The sequence below is a fragment of the Biomphalaria glabrata genome, chromosome 3 (assembly GCF_947242115.1).
Source record: "Biomphalaria glabrata chromosome 3, xgBioGlab47.1, whole genome shotgun sequence".
In the NCBI taxonomy this organism is placed as follows: Eukaryota; Metazoa; Mollusca; class Gastropoda; family Planorbidae; genus Biomphalaria; species Biomphalaria glabrata.
The window spans coordinates 48717247-48745018 of NC_074713.1; the positions used below are offsets into that span (position 1 = coordinate 48717247).

The following is a 27772-nucleotide window of genomic DNA, read 5'->3' on the forward strand; positions in this document are numbered from 1 at the left end:
GTTAATAATTTAAATTTACAAATTATAATGTGATGCAAAATTTGATGATTCTACTAAAAAAAAAAGTAAAAAAATTTTTCATAAAAAAAATTATTGTAAAATGTTTGACGTTTTGGATGTTCCTTCAGAGTTAAAGATAATTTACTTCCTAATCCAAACCTATTGCAGGACTTCCTAATCCAAACCTACTGCAGGATGACAGGGGATTGTAGCAAGCAGGGTTTAAACCCGGGACCATCACTAAGCCTGAATGACAGTCCAGCATGCAAACCGCATGACTAGGCAGCCACCCAATATTGCATTGATTCACAACAGACATTAGAATGTACTATCTGCTATTAAAATAAAATAGTGATGCTGGTTTTGATAACATTAATTATGACCTGTTCTTGTAAATATAGAAAAAATACTTTTACTAAGGTACCAAAAAGTAATGATTATGATATCTTGAATGATTTCAATGAATTTATAATCAAAGCATTTAGGATTTTATGAAGAAACTTTTACTATTAATGTTCAGATTGCCAAACCAGGTAGTGATGTTGACATTTGTTTAGTTGGTATTTTTTTTTAGTACCTGTCAACATTTGTTTTATTTTATTTTATGTCATTAGAGGCAACAAGAGGAATTCAAGCCTTTAAGTGGTAACGCTCTAAACGCTGCTGGGTATCAGATACCATGAAAAAAAAGACAAATGAGTTTGTACTTTTACAAGTCAACACTCTGGCAAAAAAGAGAAACTCCTAAATACTATAAAGATAAGCTGGTTTAGTTATACTGTAAGACATGGCTCACTTTCAAAAGCCATCTTTCAATGTACAGTGGAGGTAGTTCATAAAATGTCACCTATATCTACATTGTCCTGGAAGTAGTCTGTTTACGTCGACTGATATTTCGTTGTGTCTAAAACCTATTCTTGTTTTAACTAGTCACATCATTGTCACTAAGTCAAAACTTCCCCTATTTCCGAAACAAATAATTAATTGCTAATAGTGCCATAACACTTGTCAGCTGTGTCACACCAGAATGTGGCCTGTCAACCTGGATTTTAATTCTGTTCAATTAGAATATTTGCAATTTTTCTATTTAAAAAATTGTCCATGTATTTGATTCAAAAGCAGGGCTCACACAGCTAATAATCATGCTTAGTAGTTTGTTTTCACCATTTTAAATTTATGTAAAGCATTTTTTTTTTTGGAATTTCTGTTTATATTTTTTTCCCAATAATTCACTAGCAACACTATTTGAAGATGCATTTAGACTTGTTCAGAAGTTACTTTTCTTTAATGTTAATGTGAAAAGAACCTTAAAAGGCTATCCAAGAAAAAAAAAAAAAATACTGACTAATGTTTTTCATGACTATTGGACTTTCAAGTACTGTTTGCTAAGTTACTTATGGCCACCCTGAAACAGCACATTACCAGAAAAAAACAAAACATCAAGATTTCTGTCACAATTTAACAGACAAGGAGAGAAATGCTTGAAGATTAACTGTTGTTTCCCTAATCTTAATAATTTGAGATCTTTCAATAAAAATGGTTTTTAAAAAAGTTGCATCCAAAAATAAATATTGTCCTGTGGCATCTAGTTATGAAATAAAAGATTTGCTCCGAGTCTATGGGTTCTTATTACCAATTTTTAAAAACAGTTTTTACAAAAAAGACAAAGTATGCCTTTATTAAGATTATCTTTAAAAAATTGTTGCTGCAGCGAAACAAAAAACCCAACATAAATACAAATGTATAGAAAATACACTATGAAAAAAAAAAGCTTTCAAAATGCAGCGCTATAAAATATTGCCTTTGAGTCAGATGATTTAGGGAGGATTGGAGAATTCTAGTTGAGTATAAGAATAAGGACTAGTACACTACAAATGTATCTCACCTTAAATATACTTTCCTTGTGTTTCTTGTCCACTTCACACAGGATACCAGCAGATAGCAAATGTGTACAGAACTGGGCCACCAGAAGCCGAAAATCATGCCGGGTCAGTATGACATGCAGATGATGTGACTCATTGAATTCTGAACTTAGCCAGTTGACCAGAGTTTCGCCTTAAGGTAAATTAAATAATAATCAGACAATTAGAAAAGCAAGTTGTCATTTTAATTAATTTTTTTTTAGACTTATAATCAGTAAGTGCTTCAAGGGTTAAATCTAACTGCGATATGATTAACAATCTGGCATTGTGGAAAACAAAGAAAACATACTATACTAAGTCTTATCCAATGCACATAAAATAGTCATCTGTTATGTAAGCATAATGAGAATAGTTTTTTGATACTAGTTTAAGGAAGATTCCAGAAAAAGCATGAGATTGATATGCTACACTAATCCTCTTTAATTTTGACACTCAAGCCCAATTAATAGACAGAACTATTATTGTTTTTTCACTGATTTGCAGCTGTCTATCCACAGCCCATCAGAAAAACGCAAAGATAAAGGCACATTTCTTATTCCTTACGCTAGAACAAATTCATACAAGTGTGCCTGCTTCCATAGTGCAATTAGAACATGGAACAAGTTGCCTGAATCAGCCAGGAAAACTAATTTCTTATTAGAGTTTAAGTCTCTAATTAACATGCACAACTAAACAACAAATCAACAGGTGTAGAGTTCAATTATCTTATTTTTGTAAAGGAATGTCTGTAGTTTATAAGAAGACAGATGATCTTCATCACATTTATTTAAAGAATCAATAAAAACAAAAAATTGCTGACCATCAAAACTGACACCTTTTCTCCTGTCCAACTCAGGAGGCAAGGATACTGGTCGCTTGATGGCCTCATCAAAACTTAGGGACTGCACAAATTCTCTATTCATCTGCCTTCTCCGTGAGCCACTGGATACAATTAGCTTGGGAGTTTCCTCCAAGTACTCAGCATCTAAGGACTGAACATAAAAGAATTCTGTTAAGTATGCATCTCATGTAGAATAAAAGTAATAGCGCAAATCAAGACACATAAATATAAACCCTAGCATCAAAGGTAAAGGGGATGTCAAAGAAATTCAATCATGATAAAATGTGACAAATGAACAAATATTCAAAATATTGATATTTATTATTTTTCACACATTTTCATTTCATAATAATAGGTAACTAGATTGAAGGAATTGCATCTGGAGTACAAACTTTGTTTTAAGTTGCAAATGTGTTGTTAATGTAATCCTATATGTCGTCATTATTCAGGGATTTGGAAATGGCCTATGCAAATCAGCAGATTATTTTTCAGCACAGCTAATGAAAAGTGCAACCCATAAAGCATTAGAAGTGAGGTAAGAAGATTCTTGATAAAATGGAAAGTTTGGAGGGGGGGGGGGGGGGGGGGGGGAATTCATTTGTGGTCAGACTGAATAAGAGGGGAGATGTTTCAGGCCAGAATGTCATTCAAAATTGGTTTATAAGGAAATGGTATATAAGAGCCTGAATGTGGTAGATGAGAGGCTTATGGCTATGTAGGTTTGAAACTGCACATAGGGAAGGAGCCATTTTATTTCTCACCAGTTTTTTTCCCTATAAAAGCATTGCATCCAAAATTGTTGTAGTTACTCTGAGATGGTCAAATTGTGGTCAAACTGAATTTCCATTTGATTGCACCAATAAAATTATTTCATCTCGTATCTTAAAAAATTAATAATTTTTTTTTAAAAAGGGAAACAATCCAGGAACTTAGATTTTTATGTTTTGCCCAGTTAGGTAATCTGAAACAAAAGAACTGATAGAAAGCATTTTATGAACAAATAAGAGTTCTTACAAATAGAAATAATTGGGAAAGGAGGAGGGGGCATAGGGGAAAAAAGAAGTGTTTAAAAAAGATTAGAAGAGAATGCACAGGTATTAAGAAATGCAAAGTCAGCAGAATAAAATGTCTGCGCATGTTTGAAGACATTAAAATTCTTCTCAGCTTTTATAAGTCACACACCAACTTCTCTTATTTTTCCAGCTATTTACAAGAAGATTTTATGAGAGATAGTGTGAGTTAATCTTATGTTTGAACTGGCAATCTTCTTAGTACTGGAGAGGTTCAATGTCTATTGGCTATATGTAATGGCTATCAACCAACTAGTACATTCTAAATGTGAGTTTACCTTCTGTTTGAGACTGGCAATCATCTTAGCACTGGGAGGTTCATCGTCTATATTAGTCTCCTCTTCATCGTCCTCTTCCTGGTTAGTTCCACCTCTGTCTGAACTGAAAGATGCCTGCTCTGAAGGGTGGTGACTCATGGCTTTGCCCTCACTAAACAACGCCTTCAATTTCCGTTCATCTACCTGAGCCATAGCCTGATTGAAAAAAAAAAAGCAAAAAAAAAAATGAGACTTCTTTTCATTTTCACCTTTTGAATAAAAAGAATAGAACTTGGTAGATAATGTGCTTGGTTGATTAAAGTTTATCCTGAGCTTAATTCTAGCTGCATCCTGTATTAAACGTTTTAGGATTTATTTTTTTTTAAACCATCACGATTGATGGGAAAACTAAAAAGCATTTTGTTGTTGCGCAGACAATATGTCTATCAAACTGATGAATTTTACATTCCATTCAACACTAACCGTTCATTTTGTTTAGTTTCTGGCATTCCTTAGAAATGAATATTATTTTATCCTATTCTAAACCTCCTGCAGGATGGCAGTGGATGGCAACCAGCATGTTTTCAACCTCTGGACCATAGCATACCAGTTGCAATTAGCAGCCACCCATTAGATTTTAATGGGACTACAACATTCTATTAAACAAAATTATTCTCGTAATGTTTTGTCTTTATAGATTGACTACATATAAATGTCCAAACAGAATAGGCCTAAAAGTAAATCTCTCAGGCATATATTGTAGTTTCCAGCCATATGTACATCCCATATTCTTCCTAGCAAACAAATATGAGCTCTGATTCATATTCCTAATAGAACATAGGTTTATGTAAAATTTTGATATTGCTTTTCCATGGCTAAGAAAATAATTAACAGACCTGATCTATGTCTGTCACCAATGGTGATTTGGGTGACTTCCCTGGAGTAGCCATCTTCTGGTGCTCTGCTGGCACTTCTTTGGATCTCCTCCTTCTCTGATGAACTCTAGAGTCTTCTGGCGATCGAGAGTAACTCCGGCTGAGAACACTATTGAAAGCTCCTAAACTATTCTGAGATTTATCCAACACATTCTCCACAGGATCAAATGGAAACGGTGGAGAGTTTTCATCTACTTGTCCTAAGTGAATGAGAAAATACAACAAGCATTTCAAATAGTACTGACAGTTTAAAATGTCATTCTAAAAAAACAAAAGTAAAATAAGTTTGGAAGAAATAGAAATTTCGTAGTACATGTAGCAGTACATTGGTATAATGTATTTGTATGACCTATGAAGTCTATAACGTATTCAATAAATAGTGCAATTCTCTGATCCAAGACTAGATTAAGTAGCAGATTAGACCAGATCTGTCAAAAAATATATATATTGGCATCCAGTAATTCAAACTGGTATAAAAAATACTAGTTTTTCCTTCTTTGTCATTTAATTGGAAGTCAGTTATGTCCAGTCATGGCTAATTAAACAAAATAATAATAAAAGAGAATTCCACACCTGCTGCACATCTTTTTCAACTACCGCTGCAAGCGAACAGATTTGTTGTTTTCACAAATCCTCCAATACCCTACCATGGAAGGATTTTTAGAATGGTATATGTATGCATAACATAAATATTATGTATGTTACACTATGTATTCCTAGGGGCTCATGGCCTATTCAGAATGTGCATGTCTAGTGAGAGACGAAGGCAGGTCATCTGACATTCTCCTTCTTCTCAATCTTCCTTGTCCTCAAGACATTCTCCCACCTCTCTCTCCAAGTCACACACAAACACAGATATTTTGCACTACGTTGTAATAAAAACCACTTGCTATAACCATTTTTTCTAAATTTTAAACGACAACTCTGTAGTCGATATCTTAAATTTCTAGTCCTTAAAGATAAAATACAAATCTCTTACAATTGTAATAAAAATGATGGGGAAAAAAAACTTTGCAAGAAAGCTATTGCAGTATATGGACTAATATTTTGTACAAAAAAAATGTCTGACATGAAGCATGAAAAATCCTTGGCTTTGATAACTTCATTAGTAAGGGAAGTAATTTTATAGAACAACAAATTTTTTCATATCTTATTTAGTTACTTCCCTTATAGAAGTGTAACTCAAACTCAGATAATTCAAAGGCACACTTTATCTTCTACCAATTTGAGGTTAGTGAATTGCACTATATACTATAACCATTTGATCCCTTGAGAGCAAAAATGCTGTGGCACGAAGTCTTCCAATCATTACAAATTCTTAAAAATATTCTACATCTACATTTTAAGATTATCTCTTAGCCACCATTACTTTGCAAGGAATTAAGAAAATTGGTTAAATAAGCATACTATAACAAAAATGTAATTAAAATTCTCATAAATAAAAAGTACAGAAGTGTTGCTTGTTCTCAAAAATAATCTCTTATTCATAGATGTTGGAAAAAAAAAACAGAGCTATTATGAAATTAAAATTTGACAGTGCTTATACAATTTGAAAAGAAAGTTACCAGTCATTGATGTCTCAAGGACTGTATTTTCTTTCCTGGCTTTGGCTAAAGGATATATCAAGGTTGGTGAAGGTGAGCGGCTCAAACGGCCCTCCTCAAATATAATGTCTGTCTTGTAATAATCAGCCATCATGGAGTCATTATCTGTTAAAAAAAAAAAGTTCTATTGTGAACTTAATGGGAAAATTTCTTAAATGTTGCCATAAAAAAAAAATCAAACATCTTTAAAAAGGATAATAATACCACTGTGTTGTATGTGGATAGAGATGGTAACCAAGAAAGCTATGGACAGCGAAAAAGCATTGGCATCTGCTCTGGAAGAACAGCCTGCCAAACCAATGGCTGGCTCCTCTACCACCAAAGAGAATGACACCTTAACCTGCGATACACATGAATGGGAATGTCTCTCTTGAATTGGGCTCCAAGTCACATGTTCTACAACTGACAGAGGCCAAGTTTTCAAAATATATTAACATTAATTTTGTACCAGGACTTTTTTTTTCTAAGAATACTTCACTCACAATACATCTTATTGTTTCTTTTTTTTTTTTAGAACTGACCATAATATCAGCATCTGTACAGTGGGAAAATTTAAATCAAGGTGGATGCTGTTGGCATAAAGCTGAATTATACATCTGTTGTTTTTCTCTTTTTGAGCTAATCAAATCAACAAGAGCAAGACTAATAGACATGTAACAAAAATATCAAGTGGTTCAATACAAATCAAGGTAAATCTATTAAATACTCATGACCAAAATAAAATCAGCTTTTCAAATTAATATTTGGATTCCATGAACTTTTAAGTGTACCTAAAATGAGAATGTACTCATCTTTAATTATAAAGCCTTAATGATGAAAATTTGTTTAAATGAGATCTATATTTTTTTTTTCAATTTTTTTTTACTTTAATTCTGCCAAGTCGTTGGTTTTCCTGTCTGGCTCAGGCAACCCATTCCATGCTATAATTGTACTAGAGAAGAAGGAGCATTTATACAACTTTGTCCTAGCATATCGAACGAGGAATGTGCCTTTATTGTTGTGTCTTTCTGAGTGTTTTATAAGATTTTGTTTTTGTATTTGAAGTTATGGTTCAGTGTTTTATGTATAATTGCTACTTACTTTATCTAGAAGAGGTAAAGAAACTATAATGAGTAATATTTGTATCCATTGACGATGATGAAAAAAAAGCAAAAATCCCAATAATAAGAAGTATTAAGCTAGCAAAAACTTTGTTTAATCGTTGACACTTCCAATTAATTTGTTTATGTACAGTAACATATAGGCTCTAGTTATTAAGAAGTTAATAGAGTCTAGATCTAGTCTACATGTTTATAATATTTTAATTTATAATCCTATTCATATTATTAATTATAAATTAAAATTCAAAATTGAAAAAGTGTACAATTATATATATAAAATATTATTTTAAAAAATTACTAGATCTAGATTCTAGATCTATTATTAGGTCTAGTAAGTAGTACTATAATATCCCATATCCTAATTTGTACACTGGCAGAGTACGTTTCAAAAAAAATTATATGAAAAAAAAACTATTTCTAAAAAATTATTAAAAAAAAATATTTTTAAAAAGTTGTTTCTATTTCTTTTTTTTTTTTTTTTTAAGAACATGTTTTTCTACATTTTGCCTCAGCCGTTTAATTTTTACAGTAGTGTTTTATTTTTTTATTGTGCTTGAAAGTGACAACATTGTCAAAAATGATATCAGTTCGGAAAATGTAAGTAATTTATTATAAAATATAAATTATTTTCAAATAAAACTAATTGATTTAGAAACATAAAGTATCCTAGTATTATAATTAATTAACAGATTTAACACTTGTAGCACATTCTTTTTAAATTTAATTTTTTTTATGACGTACACTCCCAGTGAACATATCACTTCAATTATCAGAATATACAACTGTAAGAATCAATTACTGATATAAAATATGAATCAACAGAAATCAAGACTTGATTTAGTACATAGATTTGTTTGTTTTCACCAATAATATATATATATATATATTTGTTACATTAGCAAATTATTTTATATCTCATTGATGTATGGTTATGTGAAAAAAATATTATAATAATAATTATAAATATTTATATTATTTTATTTAGGGATCATTAAAAATCAAGAGTAGAACGTAATTTCTGATAGTAAATAAAAACATGATTGAGTTTCAGTGACATTAGAATCATATAATTTCTTTAGGTCCTAGTGTTATATCGTAGAATAGTACGTTTACCTCTAAGACACCATTATTTATTATGTATAATTACTTTTAAAATTTAGTCACTTGTGTATCTAATTAGCACAGGAAGATTGAGTCTATAGACTTTATCAAAGCTAACAAACTTGAAATATAATGCCAAATGATGACTGTAACCCAATGAAAAGAATTTTTAAAAAGTGGAATTTATTATTACATAACTGATAAGCATATGAATATACAGTGGATTCTCAGTGTGTTTGGTTCAACTGCACTCCAAATATTAAAAAATATAGACTTATATACCTGGATAGTACTGGATAATGTTGAACATTTCATGCTTTTTCTTTTTTACTATATTGTTATATAATTTTATAGTTTTTGTAAATAAAACATTAAAACATAGACTATTTAGGATTAGCATTAAAAAGCTTAATTTTGTGTTTTTCAATGTTTTAAGTAATCAGTTTTAACATAAAGATTGTACAAACAATTTTTTATTAGATATAGAGTAAAGTTGCCATATCGAACAAGTTAAGCCAAATCGAGGCGATTTTTCGCATTTGAATTATTGTAGCTCCGTATTGGCTAGACCTAGAAAAAAAATGAAACCATTTATAAACTCGTCATCCATTGGTCCATAAAATTAGATCTGTTGCACAATTTCAACTTTTGTAGTTAAAATAAAATCTGATGTCAAAGAGGGATGGGGTAGGTATAACAAAATGTAAACTTCATCAGACAAATTTTTTTTTCTCTGACTACGACATCGAACACCTTATAAACCATATCAGACAATATGCATTTAAAAAATATTTTAATCATCATCTATTTCTTTAATTTCAGGTATTTTCTGGTCAAGCAAGAGATGAACTACCAAGTGCTAAAGAAAAGAAAAAACTAATTGCCATACACATGTCACAGTGATAGTTCAAAATTTAGGCAAAGTCAATGCTATTTATATAAAAAGATTTAGCAATGGCAGGGGAGAGCATACTTAATATAAATTATTTTGGGGGGCAAAGGGAAGTAAATCTGAAAAAAAAATGTTTTTTAATTTGTACGAAACAAATTCGTTTTTGTCAAAATAATGTATAATAAACATAAATTGCTAGTGTTTTTTTATGTCTTTAAGATACTAAAAATTTACTGATTATGTTTATTTTTGCTTTGAACATTAAAGAAAACATTGCATAAAAATACATGAACACTCAATAAAAAAAATTGTTTTCTAAAATGCTAAACCTTATCAAACACCCCTTATAACTCTGAATAGGTTTAATAGGAAGCAAGGGAAGTGTAATATATATGTTCTCCTCTCAATCCTGAATCCATATATATCTATAGATAGTTCTTGTTTGACTAATGCACTATGGGTCTATATAGTAGCCTTAGTTCCAGAAGCACCCCCATTCATGTGTATGATGTCAAAATAACACACTTTCATACCAGTGTTCTTTATGGCCTAGTAGAAAAACGATCTTGCACAGGGTATACAGAACTAAATGGGTTAAAAAATAGACTAATGGATCGCGCACCATAATACCACAGTATTTCTGTACTAATTATCAAAATAATGACACGTTAATAAAAATAAGGTGAGATGTCCGATATGTATGGTATACAAAAGGGGGGTGTTCGATATGGCAGCTTTACTCTAGTCTAGATTCTATTATTTTCTTCACAGCCGCTGTCACTGGGCCACTTCCTGTTAGCGGACATTGCCAGTGTATATAATATCACAGAATCTTTACTAGATTACTAGATCTAGACTTAAGTGGAATTTATCAAAAATGATTTTTGAAATGTCTTAGTTTGACCAATAGAAATTGATATTTAATAGAAAAAATGTATTTCATTTAATGCAGTAAATAATAATAAAGTTTTGGGGTGCCTAATTTTAAAATAAATTAATAATGATTTGGCTAAATCATGGATATCCATTCATAGACGACATAGATCTAGGACTAGATTATATATTATATCATACATTGAATAAATTGATTTGATTTTTGTTGATATTGCCTTGGCAATATCATATGAATATCTGCTAAAACTTTTATTACTTTTAATAACCTTAGTGACTTAGTCTTAGTCAGCTTAAACGGCTTAGTTCACTTAGTAATTAAACTAGACTAGTCACTAGTAGTCTGTAAGTAGACTAGACATAGATCTAGGTAGGTCTACTCAAGTCTACTGTCTAGATCTAGATTCTAGATTAGTAAAACGTTAACATAAGTGTCATAAGTCATAAGTTTAAGTTAAGACTTAAGTCTCTAACTTAAGTAAGTAATCATAAAAATCATTTACTCAGCTGTAAGTGTAATAGACTAGTGTAATCTAAATCACCAAAGCTAGATCTAGATGATTCTAGTTAGATATATTTTATATCCATTCTAGATTTTCTTTAACTATCTTAATCTAGAATAATCTAGATCTAGAAGTCTAGGTTTATGTAATGTTGACTCTTGAATGTCTGGATTTGTTTTCACTTTTTAGTAAACAGACGAACATCTTTATGTTTTATATAGATCTTGAACTAGTCTAAATCTATTTACCAAAAGCATGCATATTCTTTATTTCATTATGACTCAATTTCAATATTAAGTTGAGAATATTAAATCTAGTATTTTCTACCCTTTATCAAATACTTTATTCAGAAGAAAATTTAAAATATTGAAAAATTCAGATCTATATTTTTTATGTTTTACATCTTTTATATGCCTAGATTTAAATATAGTCTTAACCTCAAAATATAATGTAAGATAGGTACGCAGATTTTAATTGAAGTTTCGGTCAGTAGATAAAGTTTTTATTTTTCAAATACTTTACTTATTTGGGTAAGTGCGGTGTACATTTGAAACTCTTCTAAAATAAAAAAACATAAAAAACATGTGTTTTTGTTTATAATCTATATAAAATAGACGCACTTGTAGTTTAAACCTAAATTTGGTGGCGTCTTTAGTTACATCTGATCTAGAGTAATCTAGACTTGATATATATATAATATACTTATATAGCTCTAATCTACTAGAACCCAGATAGTTCTAGATGTAATCTGATTTAGCCAATCCAGGGATCTAGAGCTATAAGTAGATCTAGAATCTAGATTCTAGATCTATTAGTATTTGAAATTTCCAAAACAATGTGATGATTAGTGATTAGATCAATTATTATCAATTATATTTTTTATTCTAATTCTGAGCATGACTCATGATGGTAAATTACTAGACTAGTATTATAAAGTATATGATCTCCATCTATATGATAGTATTACTAGATCTATATTTAACATTATTATGCTTTTAATTAATTAGATCTATATTAATCTATATTATATCTAGACGTCTAGACTAATTTAGACCTGCCTAGTCGGTCTAGAGTCTGTGAATGTGATATTAAGGATATTATATTATATAATTGTCATATAATTTTCTGTTTAATAAATCTTAAAATTGTGATTTGATCTAGACCTATTCTAGATTAGATAGTCTCAGTTATATGAGCTACTAAGTTATATCTCTACTATATCTAGATTCTGGAATTATCTATAAAGTTTTAGACAACATCTACAATAGTTCTTCTTATATAATACAGGCGTTACTTCAGAAAAGAAGATGATCACGTCCTACACGTCATGTATTTAGTCATGCATGTTAACCAATGATTTAAATTCTGCAAAGTCATTGGTTTTCCTGGCTGGCTCAGGCTACTTATTCCATGCTCTAATAGTAATATCACTAGGGAAGAAGGAGCATTTGTACAAATTTGTCCTAGCATATGGAACGAGGAATGTGTCTTTATCCTTAAAATTGTGTATTTCTGAGTATATTATTAGATTTTGTATTTGAATATTATGGTTCTTCAATAGTCTAAGTCTAGTTATTGATACAGTTTAGACCACAATATAGTTTTTGGATATAGGCCTACCAGTGAGTCTAGTAAAAAAAAAAGTTAATAATGCATTTTTATAATTATGCCACAAGTAGTACATATCTTTGAACAAAAACACACAAAAAATTAATTGATCAAAGACATACATTTTAAGTTTAACCATATAGAAGGATAGATCATCAGCATTGACTAAAATCAAAGATCTAGAGTATAGATTTAGAGTAATATTATTATTACTACTAGTTCTATAAATTATCTAATCTCTGAATATAAATATTAGATCTAGTCAATCTAGATCTATATGTCTATATTTATCATTAAATTAAATGTAGATTACATTTAGAGTCTAGAATTATATTGTCTACAACATAGATCTACATCTCTACAAGTCTTACATATACATTTTTACACTAAATTTAGAGATCTAAAGTCATTGGTTTTCCTGGCTGATCTACCAGTAATTAAAAATCAATAAATTTAATTATTAGATCTACTAAATCTAGTACAATTCTATACTTCACTGTAATTGACAATTGTAGATTAAATTCTGTTTTTGTCGTTGTCTAGAGTCTGTATATATATTGTTATTGTCTCTAGAGTCTGTATATTGCAAGTTTATTTTTAATGATTATATAGATCTCCATCTTCCTTTTCTCCTTTGGCTATGATTACACATGGATGATTCAAAATTAAAATAGGTTTTGAATCTAGATCTAAATTAAAATTACTTAAATCATTTCCAGACATCTAGATTACAGCAAATGACCGCAGAGGCAGGGGCTACAAAATATTATATCCATCCTAGATCTATATACTGCCTTTGCAAAAATCTTAGATAGAAAGATTTGTTAGCATTCTTAGGCTAATTCAACAATTTTTTGATCAGGTCGAACAATATAATAATATATATTAATTCCTTTAAATAATATAGAGCAGATGTCGAGGTTCTCAAACATTTTTTACCCTGGTACCTTGGGATTTCATTAATTATCTAATCTTGCCCACATACTCCTGCCATGAGTAGGTTGACCATGTTTCACTTCCGCATAGCAAAGTGCTCATCACATAGGTCCGGTAGACTACGGCTTTAGTATTGTTAGCAATATGTTGTCCCACGCCATTTTCTGCAACCATGACATGGTGCCCATTGCTTTGGCTATCCTGTTGTTAATGTCTTTATCCAGTAGAGCATTGTTGGATATGATGGAGCCAAGAAAGCAAATTGATCAACAATTTCTAGTGGTTCTAGTAGAATGCCAGTGGGTCGACTTCCACAGGACATTTTGTGTGGCGATCTAATAGAAGGCAGGAGAGCCACTGGTTGCCCACTTTTACGGTATATAGATGTATGCAAATGCGACATGAAGCTCTTCAAAATCGACACTAGCAGCTGAGAAAAGTAGCACTGGATGGATCCATATGGAGAGAGAGCATAAAGGAAGGATCTCTGTTTGCAGATGCCATACACATCAGAAGCAGAAAGAAGGGTGAAAATGCAATGGCGCCTGGTGATTACATATGCCCAGCCTGCGACCACAGCTGTGCATCAAGGATTGGCCTCTTTAGTCACACAAGAAGTTGCAAAGGGTAAAGATCATCTCTTGAGACTTAAAATGCCACACAGACATACTCCTATGTGAAAAAGATACAAAAAGGATATATAATAATATTAGAAACAAATGTAAAAAAAAAATTAAACATTTTGTCAAAGGAGTGTTTATTGAGATTATAACTTTTTGTTAAAAATAAAATAAAAAATAATTAATGACAGATGAGATTTTATGAGTATATTTATGCCCGGCTCAACAAGCACAAATTTTGAGTCAGTTTAGAACTTTTATTTGTGATGAGGCTCATTTAGGGGAAATAAATCCATGTTCTACAAACAAGAAGATGGGAAAGCAGTCAACAAAAAATTTTCACAATGACCCATAATGCAGGATATAAATTTGGAATATGTAATTAATAGTATTATTGTTTAGACGTTGGTTTAAGTTCCTCGTTTGTGGATATTTAAATAAGCTGCCCCTACATTAGCATGGATTCATCTGTGATTGGATTTGAGTTTATCTATGGGCAAAAGGGTTCAGTACCCAGTTGGGAATATCCAATGGAAGAATATTCTCAAATCTTTGGTTTAAGTCATCATTGAATAGTATATAATAGACATACTGTATTAAATAATAGTTAGGGGCACATTGATTATTATTCAAATTATCCGATCTGATAAAACTAGCTTTTAGCAAAGAAGTTATTTTAATTGTATACAGACATGACCAACACATAATTTTTTTACTCAGAACTGGACACAACAGAATGAGACAAGATATTTTCCGAAACCTAAAAGTCCTGACTAGCAAAACTTGACCTTGTGGAGCATCATCAGAGAATGCTGACCATGTCCTTCAAAGCTGCATTCTTTATCAAGAAGCCAAAATAAGACTCTAGCCCCAAAACCCTCCTATATCAGAAAAACTATACAGAAAACTGTCTGAACTGGAAACCACTGCACAGTTCAGTTCATCTCAGATAGAGGATTATTGACCTGAACCCTCCGACATAAAAAATGAGAACAATGAAGAAGAAAATTGTATATAATATTATCTTTCAACAGACCCCCTTGGGTTATCTCTGGAGCCAGCAGACCACAGTTTGAGAAACAATGCTATAGAGATATCTTACATATTTGCTTGTATATAAGAGTTTAAAGGAGTTTTTACTTCTGTTTTCATATTTTCTGCATTGAGTTTTTTTTTTTATTATTATTATTTAAATATTAAATTACCTTAAGTTATTGAAAATCATTATAAATTAATTTATTAAATTAATTTTTTTTTTAAATTATTATCCTTGCCGCTGCTATAAATATATTTGAACTTTAATTTCAGGATGAAGATTTTACTCAAGTGCTTCCTTCAGAATTAACATACAAAATTTTATCCTTTTTAAATGCTGAGGAACTGGCCTCAGTCCAGAAAGTATGTGTTCAGTGGAGAGAACTTGGAAATAGTGATTTCTTATGGTTTGTAAATTAATTGTAGCACTCTCACTCTTAGTATATGCACATGTATTTATTTATTTATTTTCATATTTATAATTTGGAAGGAAGAGTCAATGTTCTTAGGAGATTTTCATAATTTTTGTTTTTCATAATTTTTTTCTAAACAAAAAAAAACAAAAAACTTTAAATTGTTATTTCATCAGGTCAAAAAATAATTTTTATTATAATATGTGCTTAAACTCTGTATTGTATGTTTAATAAACCAAAAGTTGAAAATCAAAATCATATTAGAAGTTTAAAATGAATACTTACCTTAATTGACTTATGATTTATTATGGTACAAAATTAATAGGCTATAAGAGAATTTTTTGTCACCATTAGCCCATTGTACAAATATTCTTGGCCCTGATATGATACTTGTTCAGGGCCCCAGGCGCTGCTAATGTAGCCTCTGATCATCTTCAGTTAAGCCTAGCAGCAGACCTTTTTATTTTTTGTCACACAAAAGTTGTCAGCAATATGATCTAGAAGTTTTGAGAATTTCGACCATTCCAACACAAGAAAGTCAAGAATAATCAAGTTAGAAGACAAGATATGAAATGTCTTTTTCAAAAATGTATAAGTCTATATAATTGTAGATGCCTCTCATGAATATGAAGATTTTTTCTTTAAATATTTGTGATCATTGGTGGTAATGTCATTTTACATGGTCGAATTTGAAACATGGATTGATATTAGCTACAATTAAAATGACTTTTACTTTTTTTCTTTTTCATACAGGCACCATCAATGCATTTTGAAAGGGTGGGAGAAATATGAATCCAATCCACCAATTTTGAATCTTGAGCCAATGTATGCTTGCCACTACAGTTCAACTGGAAGCTCTCCTCTGTTTGACCTTAAAAGTAAGATAAGTTGCATCTAAGGCATCTAGAACATTTCCACTAAAGTTGCCTAATCTCCATAATGGTAAAGGGCTGGCAAGATTACCACACAAATATTTGCTTATCTTATAAATTACAGATATTCCTTCAAAAGAGAAGACAATTATGTCCTAAGCATATCCATGTGTTAATCTAATCATGCATGTTAATTAAAGACTTAAACTCTTTTAGGTCATAGCTGATTCAGGCAACCTGTCTCAAGCTCTAATGGAAGAATGAGCACTTGTATCAATTTGTTCTAGCATATGGAATAAGATATGTGCCTTTTCTGTGTCTTTCTGAATATTTTATTAGGTTATGTTTTTGTAACCATGTTCTCTTGTGTGGAAAGTAATAAGGCTTTACTTATTGTGTGACAGCTGTGCTAGATATAACACCAATTCCATATGGAAGCACATCCATTAGCCAATCTTTTTTTTTTTTTTTTTTGTGAGCTTAAAGGAGGATGGTGTAATATGGAAATGCCCCACTGGAAGTGCTTTGTAAAATAACTCAGACATCAGTAAGCCCTATATATTTAAACAGCTATCATCAAAGTACCTGTGAAAGGGATAGCTGGAGGACTCTTTTGAAAGCTGTGGCACATACCTTTGAGATCCAAAGAAAGACAAGGGACATGATGAAAAGAGAACTTCAATAAATCCCAATAAATAGAAATAAATAAAATAAATCTCAAATAAATAAAAATAGCATCAGATTTGACAAAATATGCAGGTCACAACTGGGTCTCCATATTCATGTCAAATATTGCACCGATCTTTAATCATCAGATTATACTGTCAAAGCCTTTTTAAAGCAAATGTCATGACTGCAACTATCCTGCAATTATCTATTATTTAACACTTATAACCCTTTCTCTCTCTCCTCTATATATTCTTACACGAGATCAAATAAAAACCAATTAAATATAGATGTTTGGTTTATCACTTGAGTGATTTATAATGCTTCATTTTGTTAATGGTTCAAGTTCCAGAGTGTACAAGACTCTCTCCACTATGTAAATGGAAACATATCTTCTTACGAGTCGCTCATTTAATGAAAAACTGGAGTAAAGGTCGTTATTGTGTGGCCCCTATTCTTAGGGGTCACACTGACAAAGTTAATGCTCTTGATTGTGAAGGTATGCATTTTTTTTTATTATTATTTTTTATTTTAGTTATCTTAAAACTGTCAAGAAAAATAATGCATTTGTTTGATTTAAAAAGTAATTAACATTGAAAGCAAACTGATTTAAAAAGAAATAAGCTATGATTTTACTAATTGTTAGTATGATTTTTTTTTTTTTTAGTAAGAGTCAGATGATTGGCATTTAACTTTACAATGATAAAAAAGGATTATATTTGCTATGTATTTCTTAAAATAATCTAGAGGATTGTCTCATCAGTGGAAGCTCAGATAGAACTGTAAAGATCTGGGATCTCAGAACTTGTCAGTGTGTTACAACTGTAGAAGATTTTTTTGACTCTGTGACAGCTGTGAAAATATTTGTAAGAGTTAAAACTTTATCTTAATTCTATTATATTAAATACATTTAATACATTTTTACAATCATTTAACTAACTTATATGAGGCATGGTGGCTGAGTGGTAAAGTGTTTGGCTTCCAGACTAAGGGGTTCTGGTGAAGACTGGAATTTTTTATTTGGGAATCTTTAGGGCACATCTGAGTCCACCCAGCTCTAATACCTAACATTAGTTGACGAAAAGTAAAGGAGGTTGGTTGTTGTGATGGCCACATGACACCCTCAATAAACCCTGGGCCGCAGAAACAGATGACCTTTACATCATCTGCCTTAGAGTTTGCTAAGCTGAAAGGGTAACTACCTTATACATAAATCTTTTTGTTTACAGTAGAATGTTGATCCAGATGTCATTATGGTATTGTAAGTGCTAGTGCTGATGTGCAACTTTGTCTATTGCATTGCTTCCTAATCTTGGTATATTCTGGCTGTCTCATAAAATGTATCTCTGAAACACATCTGTGAAGAAATCAACAGATTCTTCTGTATACATATATTTTATTTTAAGTTTACATATAGCACGATACCTCATATGAATTTTACTGATATTGTTGGTGAAATGGACTGTTTATTATAATATTCCACATTGGGTTATCTGGACAACCGAGTATACAAGCATAACATTTTCCCAATTAATCTGGATAATCAACATTTTACAGTATATTATTTTGTTTCGTTTAATAGCTTTATATACCCTTTTTTATTATTAATGAAAACTGTAGTTAGCAGAAAGTTTTGAAAGTCAATATTACACTGTACAACATAACAACTTAAGCTATTTTTCCGTACTTATCGCAACAAAGTTAACCTCTGACATATTTATTAAAATAACTTATGAAATCTGGGACTATGAATTTTTATTTATAATATGGTAAGTAATAAGAAATCCTTTAAACTTAGATATATTTAAAATATTTCTCAGAATTATATTTCTTAAGACACAGTTTCTTACTTTTAAATTCTAGGAAAAAAATATTGTGACTTTTATAGTTGATGTACTATTTGACAGTGTGAGTCTATGATGTCTTTGGCCAGGCAAAAAGGACTGCTATGTAATTTTGAATACTGTATTTTCTTTAAAAAATATTTGTGTTCTGTCCACACAAATTTCCAAGTGAAAAAAGGCTAGCATATGCCATCCATCCCAGTGCCGCTACATCCCATGGAGGGCCCTGGCCTGCATTAGCACATCTTTCCATTCTGATCTACCTGGGCTTAATGTCTCCATGCCTGGACTTTTAGCTGTTGTAGATCTGCCTCTATAACACTGTGCTTGTGGTGTGCCTTTGGGATGCCTGCCTTTTGGTTTTCGCTAGTGAACAATCTGTTCTCTGTTCTCTGACGTTGTTTCAAGGTAACCTGCCCAACATATTCTGTTCCTTTTTATTTCCATCACTATGGAGGGACTTTCATATAGCTGGTATATTTTTTGGTCAATGTGAGTCCTCCGTACGGTTTTCTCATGTATGGCACCATAAAGTTTTTCTGACGTTTTCCTTTCCCAAGTATTAATATATAATGGTTATTAATTCTTCTTTTGTGCTAACATTGTTATAGTATTTTTGAGTATATGTCTTTAAATATTTTTTCCCACCATTTGGTTCTCAATTTATTTAAATGTTTTTCTCCTAATGTATGTACATCTTCAAATATACAGTAAATAATTTGGTATTAATCTTACACTGTATCTTTTTCCAGGGAACTTCTGTAATTATTGGCTGTGGAGATGGAACAATTCATATCATTACCTTAACCAGTGGCCAGAGAGAGAGAGTCTTGCCTGGACATCATGACAGTGTCAACCATCTCTGCATCCAGGGCTCTGTCCTCATTAGTTCAGGGGCTGATGCGTAAGTGCTCAGAGTATAAACTTACTTAAAAGCAATTAGCCATTCATCATTTTCATTATCAAAGACTAAATGTTGATATGCTAAGCAAAGCATCATTGCCAATGCATTTAACTCTTTTACTCCGTAATTATTTTCCACGTTCCAAAGGAATTTCTCATTTTGCTCATTTGTATTTCACTATCCTGTTTTAATTAAACTTCAATAACTCTTTGTTAATTTTGAGAAAATGTTATAATAGGTATAGAAGTAAAGAGGTTTGCATGCTCTTTTTACACAACGCAAATTAATGTTGATAAAACCAAAATTAATTTAATTCAATGGGGTCAAATCAACCTTGGTATCGTAAATTAGGAGAGAAAGGGTTAAGTTTATTAAAATTTCAGAAGTCCAAGGGAATATATTGTTATAAACTTGGTGGTGGCACAGAGAGGGGTAGTGGTGTGTGTATAGTCAGCCGACGCAAATCGCCCTAGGCCAGCGCTAGAGGAGCGGTCAACCGTGACGAGTTACGACGGTCAGCCGGGACAAGTGTCAACACGGCGGTTCGGGAAGGATCGACGGCGGTCCGGGAAGGTTCGACGTCGTGAACAGAGCTCAGGAGCGTCACGAGAGTTGTAGTCATCTGACCACCTAGAAACGTCGAGCGGCGTTCTGTCCGGTTCGAGAAGGCCAGTAGGGACCCTATATAAGAGCGGAGGCGACGCAGTCAAGAGGGTTGAGAAAAGGGGCTCAATACAGCAAGGTTCACGACAGAAGGTTCAGAAAGGAGGTTTACGACAGAAGGTCCACTACAGTCCGGTCGACTACAGCACAGTTCAGCGGTGTGATTCTGTACGGAGCATTACGACGGTTCAGTGCGGAGTACTGTCAAGTACAGTTGAGACGGCTGGCGTCTTGATCTTGGTCTGCGATCGAGTCCGACACAACGAGCCTAGTGTGTGAAGTCAGTCCTGAACTGTTGAACCCAGTGCAAGCCCGAAACGAGACGGAGAGGCCAGTGCAAGAGTCGATACGGCGGAACGGCTATTAACAAGAGAGATATTTGTACAGTGTACGTGCTGCCAATTGTACAGTATTGGCTGTTACTTATTCAACTATTAAAGTGTTACGTTACTTTGGAGCCCTGAGTTGTCAAGTTCTTTAAGTTGGTGGTGTATGGTGCAGTTTGCAGAGAGCCTGGATAGTGAGATTCGTAACAATATATATATATATATATATATATATATATATATATATATATATATATATATATATATATATATATATATATATATATATATATATATATATATATATATATATATATATATATATATATATATATATATATATATAATTTAATATATAAATATATTTATGTATATAATTTCTTTGAAAAATACAAAGGGTTTAGATTGTTCACCTTACATCACAATGATTTAATTGAAAGAAAAATTTCTGTAGTATTTCTATGATTGATTACTTCTATGAAGATAATTATTTGATAGAAGTTTATTTATGATTTCATATTCTAATTTATTCAGGTCTGTGTGTGCCTGGTCTTTGGTCTCCCATGACTTGTTAAGACACATGCTTGTTCACACTGATGAAATTGAGGTAGAATTTTTTTTTTAAATAACTTTTTATCACATAAGTAATTGGGGAAAAAAATCCCCCAACTAGCTTGTACATAAGAGAGGTATTGGGGGCTTATTTTATCCTGACTCACAGACAAGTCTTCTTATTACTACTATCAAATTTAAAATTTGAGACTAAATATTGTTTTTTGTTTTGGAATAGATAACATTTACTCAACAATCAGCCAGAATGCCCCAAAGTAGTCTGCTTATTATCTATATCACTCAGTTGTAGATTATCTTATTTATAGTATTCTGCTATAGTTGGGGTATATTTTTATGGTATAGAAAATTGTTCCTCTGTTGAGCATATGGAACATTTTTTGATACAGGATTGTTTTATTTCTTGACAACAACTGTACTTCTCTGCTTTTTGTGCGGCTGAGATTACTATGACATTCTGCTATGAATTTTAGTCATTGCTTTTTTTTTCCTGTTTTTCTCCTGTCATATTGTTTGTTCTTTTTTTTTAAGTGTATGTCTTCCTTAGACAATTATGTCGTCACTGGTAGCTGGGACAGAACCATGGTCTTGTGGGATATCATCTCAGGAGCCTGTGTTCATCATTTGGTTGGCCACAGTGAAGGTAATGAACGAGACTTAGCCTGTATTATTGTATGAAATAGAAGTCAGTAACAGAATGTTTTACCTAAGACCCCAAATTTTGTTATTCTATTCTTGTGCTGTAATGGGAGGGGGGGGGGGGGGGGAGATTCATTCTGTTTTATCAAGTCAGCAAATAGAATGACAGCACTATTGGATTTTTGTGAAGGACCTCAACAAATAACCTTTTTAGCCAATAATATTTTCACTGCATTATATATGCCAAGATCATCTATCTATTTAACATGGAAAAAACGAACATGTTTTTCTATTAGTTTACAATTTTCTTATTGTTTATTTGTTTGTTTTTTTGTTTTATAAGTTTTGGAATTTACTTCAGAAATGTAGATTTGTTTACATCCATGTCAAAACCTCCTGCAGGACTGAAGAGGATGGAAGTGTGCAGGGTTGAAACTCCAAACCATCAAGATACTGTCTGAAGCACTTACTAGCCAATTATTATAGTTCCTAGGTCTGCTTGTTATAATTAGTAAAAAAAAAATAACCTTTTTTTTTCTATTTAGTGGTGTCATGTTGCCAGTTTGACACAAGCAAAATTGTGAGCGGGAGTGCTGATGGTGATGTGAGAATTTGGAGTTTTCTTACTGGCTTGTGCTTGCATGTTTTATCTGGCCATAAAGGAGAAGTGGTTAGAATTATTTATATATATATATTATTTTATAAAAATATAATATATTACATATAAGTTACATATTCTTTGATGCTTAAATATATATTAATACATCATGTCCTTCTGACTCTTCATAACTATTTTTCTATATCTTCTTCAATTTCGGATGCAAAAAGGACAAAAAATTATCTTGAACTGTTAGAAATTCTTACTTTATTTATATGATGATACATGGTACAAGATGATACATAATCTGTTAACTATTAACAATTTGTAGGTGAAATATATTTCTCTGATAGCAGAACTTTGAGAACAGCACTCTTCCAGCACACTATATTTTACATAGCATTCTAAGATAAAATGTACAAAAACGAAAGTGATACTCTATTAATATTACACTTTATAATCCATGTAATTAATGTATACTGTACTAAGACAAGCCTTATTATTATTATTTTTAGTAGTAGTAAGTATATTTTTAGATAGTTGGTTGGCGTAAATTATAATTTAGTACTGTATTTGAAAGTTGAAATTATATGTTTTGTATTTTTTAGTTAAATTTTTCTTTTTCTTCTATTATTTATTATCTACCCTTGAAAGTCTAAGAAAATATCTTATTACATCATAATTAACATTTTCTTGGCATATAGACATAAATTCTTTGAAGTAGAGCTTCAGTAGTAACAGCAGACTATCAGTTGCCAACTGCACTTAGAATGTTAATGTAAAAAACAAAAGCTGATATCCAGTAAATGTGAAGACATACTTTTGTTATGTTTTGCTTCCAGTATTGTGTGGCTTACAATGCTGATTGTATCGCATCAGGATCTTCTGACAGTACAATCATACTCTGGTCTCATGAGGGTAAGTGTATTAATTATTCAGTGGTTCAAATCTCTAATCGCACGATTCATTTAAGAATTTTATTTTCCAAGCGCTGCTTGAGCCTGCTAAGATTCACCAAAAAAAAAAGTTATGAAAACCTATTAATTAGTAATGTCACTAATGAAAACCAATTAATTAGTAATGTCTCTTATGAACATGAAAACCAATTAATTAATAATGTCTCTAATGGACATTAAAAAATAATTAATTAGTAATGTGTCTAATGGAGATTAAAGAGAATGTTTATACAAAGGATGCATTAATTCTTTTTGGAAGAAAAGGCTGTAATATATAAAAAGAAAAACAAAATGTCTGTCTGGTCATGTGGTATGAGCTCTGAACTTTTGTCCCAATTCTGCAGAGTTCGAACCTTGCCCGCTGCCATCTTTGTCATCCTACGGGATGTATTGGCTGTAATTATTTTCAAATCTGGAAGAACATCCAAAACATGAAAACATTATTGGACATTATTTAGATAACATGTTGGCTTCATTTTTTATCAATATTAGTTGATTACAAGTATATCTTTCTACCTCAGAGAAATGTTCGGGGAAGAAAAAAAGAAATGCCTGTAAAATTTTTAATCTTTTTCATGCTTTTTTATGTTGAAGAATATCTTATGGTTTTTGTTGAAGTAGAGTTCAGTAACAGCAGACTATCAGTTGTCAACTGCACTTAGAATGTTAAGATAAAAACAAAAGCTGATATCATTAAATTTGCAGTTTTCTTAAGAATAAACAAACTTAAAGGAAGATTGGAACGAAGGTGGGGTAAATGCATTTTGAAGGACTGACCACAAAAAAAATGTATATACTATGACCAATATGTGGGGGTGCTGTGGTTAAGTGCTTGGCTTCAGAACCTGGGGTCCTGGATTCAAATCTCAGTGAAGACTTGGATTTTGAATTTCGGGATTTTTAGGCCGCCCCTTAGTCCACTTAACTCTAATGGGTACCTGACTTTAGTTGGGGAAAGTAAAGGCGGTTGGTGGTTGTGCTGGCCATATGACACCCTGCTTTTTAACCATGGGTCACAGAAACAGATGACCTTAACTTCATCTGCCCTATAGATCGCAAGGTCTGAAACAGACTTTACTTAACCTTTTGACAAATATATGGAAATCTAAGTACTTTTGCAATCTCTTTCTGCTCTCAGGGAAGGTACAACACATTCTCAAGGAACACATGGGTATTGTAAGATGTCTACACATCCATGGTGAAAGGCTTGTCAGTGGGGGAGACCAGAGGATGATTGTTGTCTGGGATTTGAAAGTAAGTTATTTCCCTTTCATTTCCCAATTATGTTTACACACATAAAAGATGCTGAGGAATAATCAATTCAGTTGTTAATTGATTCAAAATTAAATGCAAAACTTTCTAATACAATGCAGTTACTGATATGTAGAACAAATTTAAAATTTGGTTTCGAGTATTTTCATTTTAAGTTTATGAAAAAATAAACAAGCCAAATTATCAGCAGTGTATTTGTCTTTAAAAATGTTTCAATTACATAACTCTGTATCTTTAATGTGACTAATCATATCCCTCGTTACCTCCCCTTTCATCTGTAGTCTTCTAAGAAATTAACTTTAAATGAATACATTAATTGCTTGCTGATGTAACACTTGCCGAAAGTTTATTTTAAAGAAAGTTTATAAAAGAATGCTTTAAAAATATTTATTTTTTATCAGAGAGGATTGGAATCTTTTGTTGAGTCCTATGCACTAGTAGTCATTGAGAGTTTTTAATGAACACATGTTTATACACCATGGAATTACTGATTTTTACAAAGCTTATATTAACTCACTATTTTTGCCAGTCTGTTAGTAAGTTCGTACACGTTATTTCTCTGAAACGCTATCTCAGATCAGGCTGAAATTTTGCAAATTTTTTTCTTCTACCTGACAACACAGGAATCAATTAAAAAATAATAAAACAATTATTTAATTATCTATTGGTAATTAATTATTTGGTTTGGTATCTTGAACAAGGCAAAGAAATTGTACTTGACTGAAGTGGTGGTACAAGCTGAGTTAGTCCCCTATATAGGTCGCTGCTTTAAAGTAAGTTTGAAACAAACAATACATAACTATGCAATCTTTCATAATCATAAACACCTCACTAGCAGAGTGGTTTGGAAGGTTGGCTTGAAGAGACATGAGTTTGAATTCAGTCGTTCCCCTTTTTTTGTAAATGCTTTTAAAAACCTATTACTGTAAAATTCACACAGATATCCCTTTTTTCCTCCCCTTCCCCAATTTTTCCAACTGGCCCAGACAAGTGATAGGATCATAAAATATTGAGAAAAGTAAACAAAAACAATGTTTTTTAATCGCACAGATTTATTGTTGTTGGTCTAGATCTATTACAAATTTAATGACATGACAAACTAATTGATACGATTACACTTCTTATAAGCTTTGTTTGTTGTTGTTTTGTTTTTTAAGTTTTTTTGTTTATGTTCCTAAATTCCCAGGCTGGCAGAAAGTTGTCCACACTTCACCGTCACCCCAACAAACTTCACCTTATGTGGGTTGGAGAGACTAAGCTGATTACAGCCACACCAGAGAAATCTGGCTGCATGACTGTCTTAACATTTTGGTAGCTCCAAAACTGGCAGATTAAAATATTTGGAGAAATGAAAATCAGTTCCCAAAAATTGTTATTACATCTACACCAGTGAAATCTGTCTGCATAACTGTCTCAACATTTTGGTAACATTAAAATCTGGCAGATTTGAAAATTTTTTTTTGTGAAATGAATATCCAGTCTCACAGATTCCAATCTTTGTTTTGTATTTTTTTTTGTTTTGTTTTGTTTTCTTATCATTGATCTTGTAAATAACATTTCAATTTGACATTTTGTTGTGGACCATGCCCCAAGTATTGAAGTGTTCTAGATATTTCATCTTCTAGAGTTTAATAATTGCTATTATAATTAAGTAACTGATATATAGTATAGTAGTCAGCTTAGTTCATATTTCTTATACAGTGAAGTTATTCTAACTCTTAAACCAATGTCTAGAATACCTGGACTAGATTTCTTTATCAATTTGTGTTCACAAGCCTTGCTGAATTGAACAACATTTTTTGTTTTCAATTCCAAGACATTTCACAAATATTTTAAGATTTGTCTTTATTGATCCTTATTGGAGATGTGTTGTCATTACAAGGACTCTTTTTTTTTTTTTTCAATTTATAAAAAAAAAACATTCAATAAAAGAGAAGACGCAACACACAGATAAGTTCATTGAGTTCAAACCTTGTTTGATAGTGAATAATATTTTTTTTCTCATCCTGTGTCATGTTTTTAGCACAACAATAAATAAATAAAAATAATATTTTTTCCCCCTCAGAGCTCAAAGCTAAATGTACACATCTGTTTAGTTTTATCAAGTCTGTTTTTAAATTTTAAAATATCTACTTCACATTCTGCTTTCTGCACTTTTTCAATTGTTGTAAAAGTTTACCTGTGATACTATCAGTACTGATCTGTGATATTGTCACTGTCTATTTTGTGCAACATTACTGATCTGTGATATTGTCACTGTCTATTTTGTGCAACAGTAATGATCTGTGGTATTGTATATTTTGTACAACAGTACTGATCTGTGATATTGTCACTGTACATTTTGTACAATTGTACTGATCTGTGACATTGTCACTGCATATTTTGTACAACAGTACTGGTCTGTGATATTGTCACTGTATGTATTGTGCAAAGTACTGATCTGTGATATTGTCACTGTACATTTTGTACAAATGTACTGATCTGTGACATTGTCACTGCATATTTTGTACAACAGTACTGATCTGTGATATTGTCACTGTATGTTTTCTACAACAGTACTGATATGTGACATTATAATTACATATTTTGTACAACAGTACTGATCAGAGATAGTTTTGTAGTATTTGCGACTATTTTAAGCTTTTATGTTATTCCTTAAATATATTTTCCAATTTTTCCTATTTATATTTCTTTTAAAATTGTTCATATTATTTTTTGACAGAAGTTTCAGCATTAAACAATATACATACTTATA

The 27772-nt window shown here is 31.6% G+C and overlaps 2 protein-coding genes and 1 long non-coding RNA gene across 7 annotated transcripts in view; 1 reads left to right on the top strand and 2 right to left on the bottom strand.

Annotated features, from left to right (window-relative positions):
* The window catches only part of LOC106051992 (formin-like), a 44692-nt gene extending 33412 nt beyond the window's left edge, over nucleotides 1-11280 (bottom strand). The window contains exons 1-6 of one of the 3 annotated variants that reach the window (XM_056022417.1): nucleotides 11101-11280; nucleotides 6570-6713; nucleotides 4966-5204; nucleotides 4091-4285; nucleotides 2722-2893; nucleotides 1886-2055 (exon numbers count right to left, since the gene is read on the bottom strand). In XM_056022417.1, coding sequence (XP_055878392.1) covers nucleotides 1886-2055; nucleotides 2722-2893; nucleotides 4091-4285; nucleotides 4966-5204; nucleotides 6570-6702 — 909 coding nt within the window. In that variant the 5' untranslated portion in view covers nucleotides 6703-6713; nucleotides 11101-11280. Of the gene's footprint in view, nucleotides 1-1885; nucleotides 2056-2721; nucleotides 2894-4090; nucleotides 4286-4965; nucleotides 5205-6569; nucleotides 6716-11099 lie in introns of those variants that run through there. The other 2 variants (XM_056022419.1, XM_056022418.1) reach the window with 2 other exon arrangements.
* On the top strand, nucleotides 1928-27772 carry LOC106052001 (uncharacterized). 3 transcript variants are annotated; one of them, XM_056022421.1, is made up of 14 exons: nucleotides 1928-2061; nucleotides 3192-3277; nucleotides 7123-7297; nucleotides 15568-15657; nucleotides 16461-16585; nucleotides 17592-17744; nucleotides 17993-18111; nucleotides 19842-19993; nucleotides 21517-21589; nucleotides 22084-22195; nucleotides 22737-22861; nucleotides 23632-23707; nucleotides 24884-24999; nucleotides 26204-27772. In XM_056022421.1, the coding sequence occupies exons 4-14, from the start codon at nucleotides 15629-15631 to the stop codon at nucleotides 26330-26332; spliced, it is 1209 nt and encodes a 402-aa protein (XP_055878396.1). In that variant the 5' UTR covers nucleotides 1928-2061; nucleotides 3192-3277; nucleotides 7123-7297; nucleotides 15568-15628; the 3' UTR covers nucleotides 26333-27772. The 3 variants fall into 3 exon arrangements, with proteins under 3 accessions (XP_055878396.1, XP_013062694.2, XP_055878397.1); XM_013207240.2 differs by lacking the exons at nucleotides 1928-2061; nucleotides 3192-3277; nucleotides 7123-7297 and adding an exon at nucleotides 11422-12004 and having other exon boundaries at nucleotides 15568-15701; XM_056022422.1 differs by lacking the exons at nucleotides 1928-2061; nucleotides 3192-3277; nucleotides 7123-7297 and adding an exon at nucleotides 11422-12004.
* Nucleotides 23094-24991, bottom strand: LOC129924935 (uncharacterized). Its single transcript, XR_008776802.1, has 3 exons — nucleotides 24859-24991; nucleotides 23610-24157; nucleotides 23094-23193 (listed from the first exon to the last, which is right to left on the bottom strand). It is a non-coding gene; the product is annotated as an uncharacterized LOC129924935 (long non-coding RNA).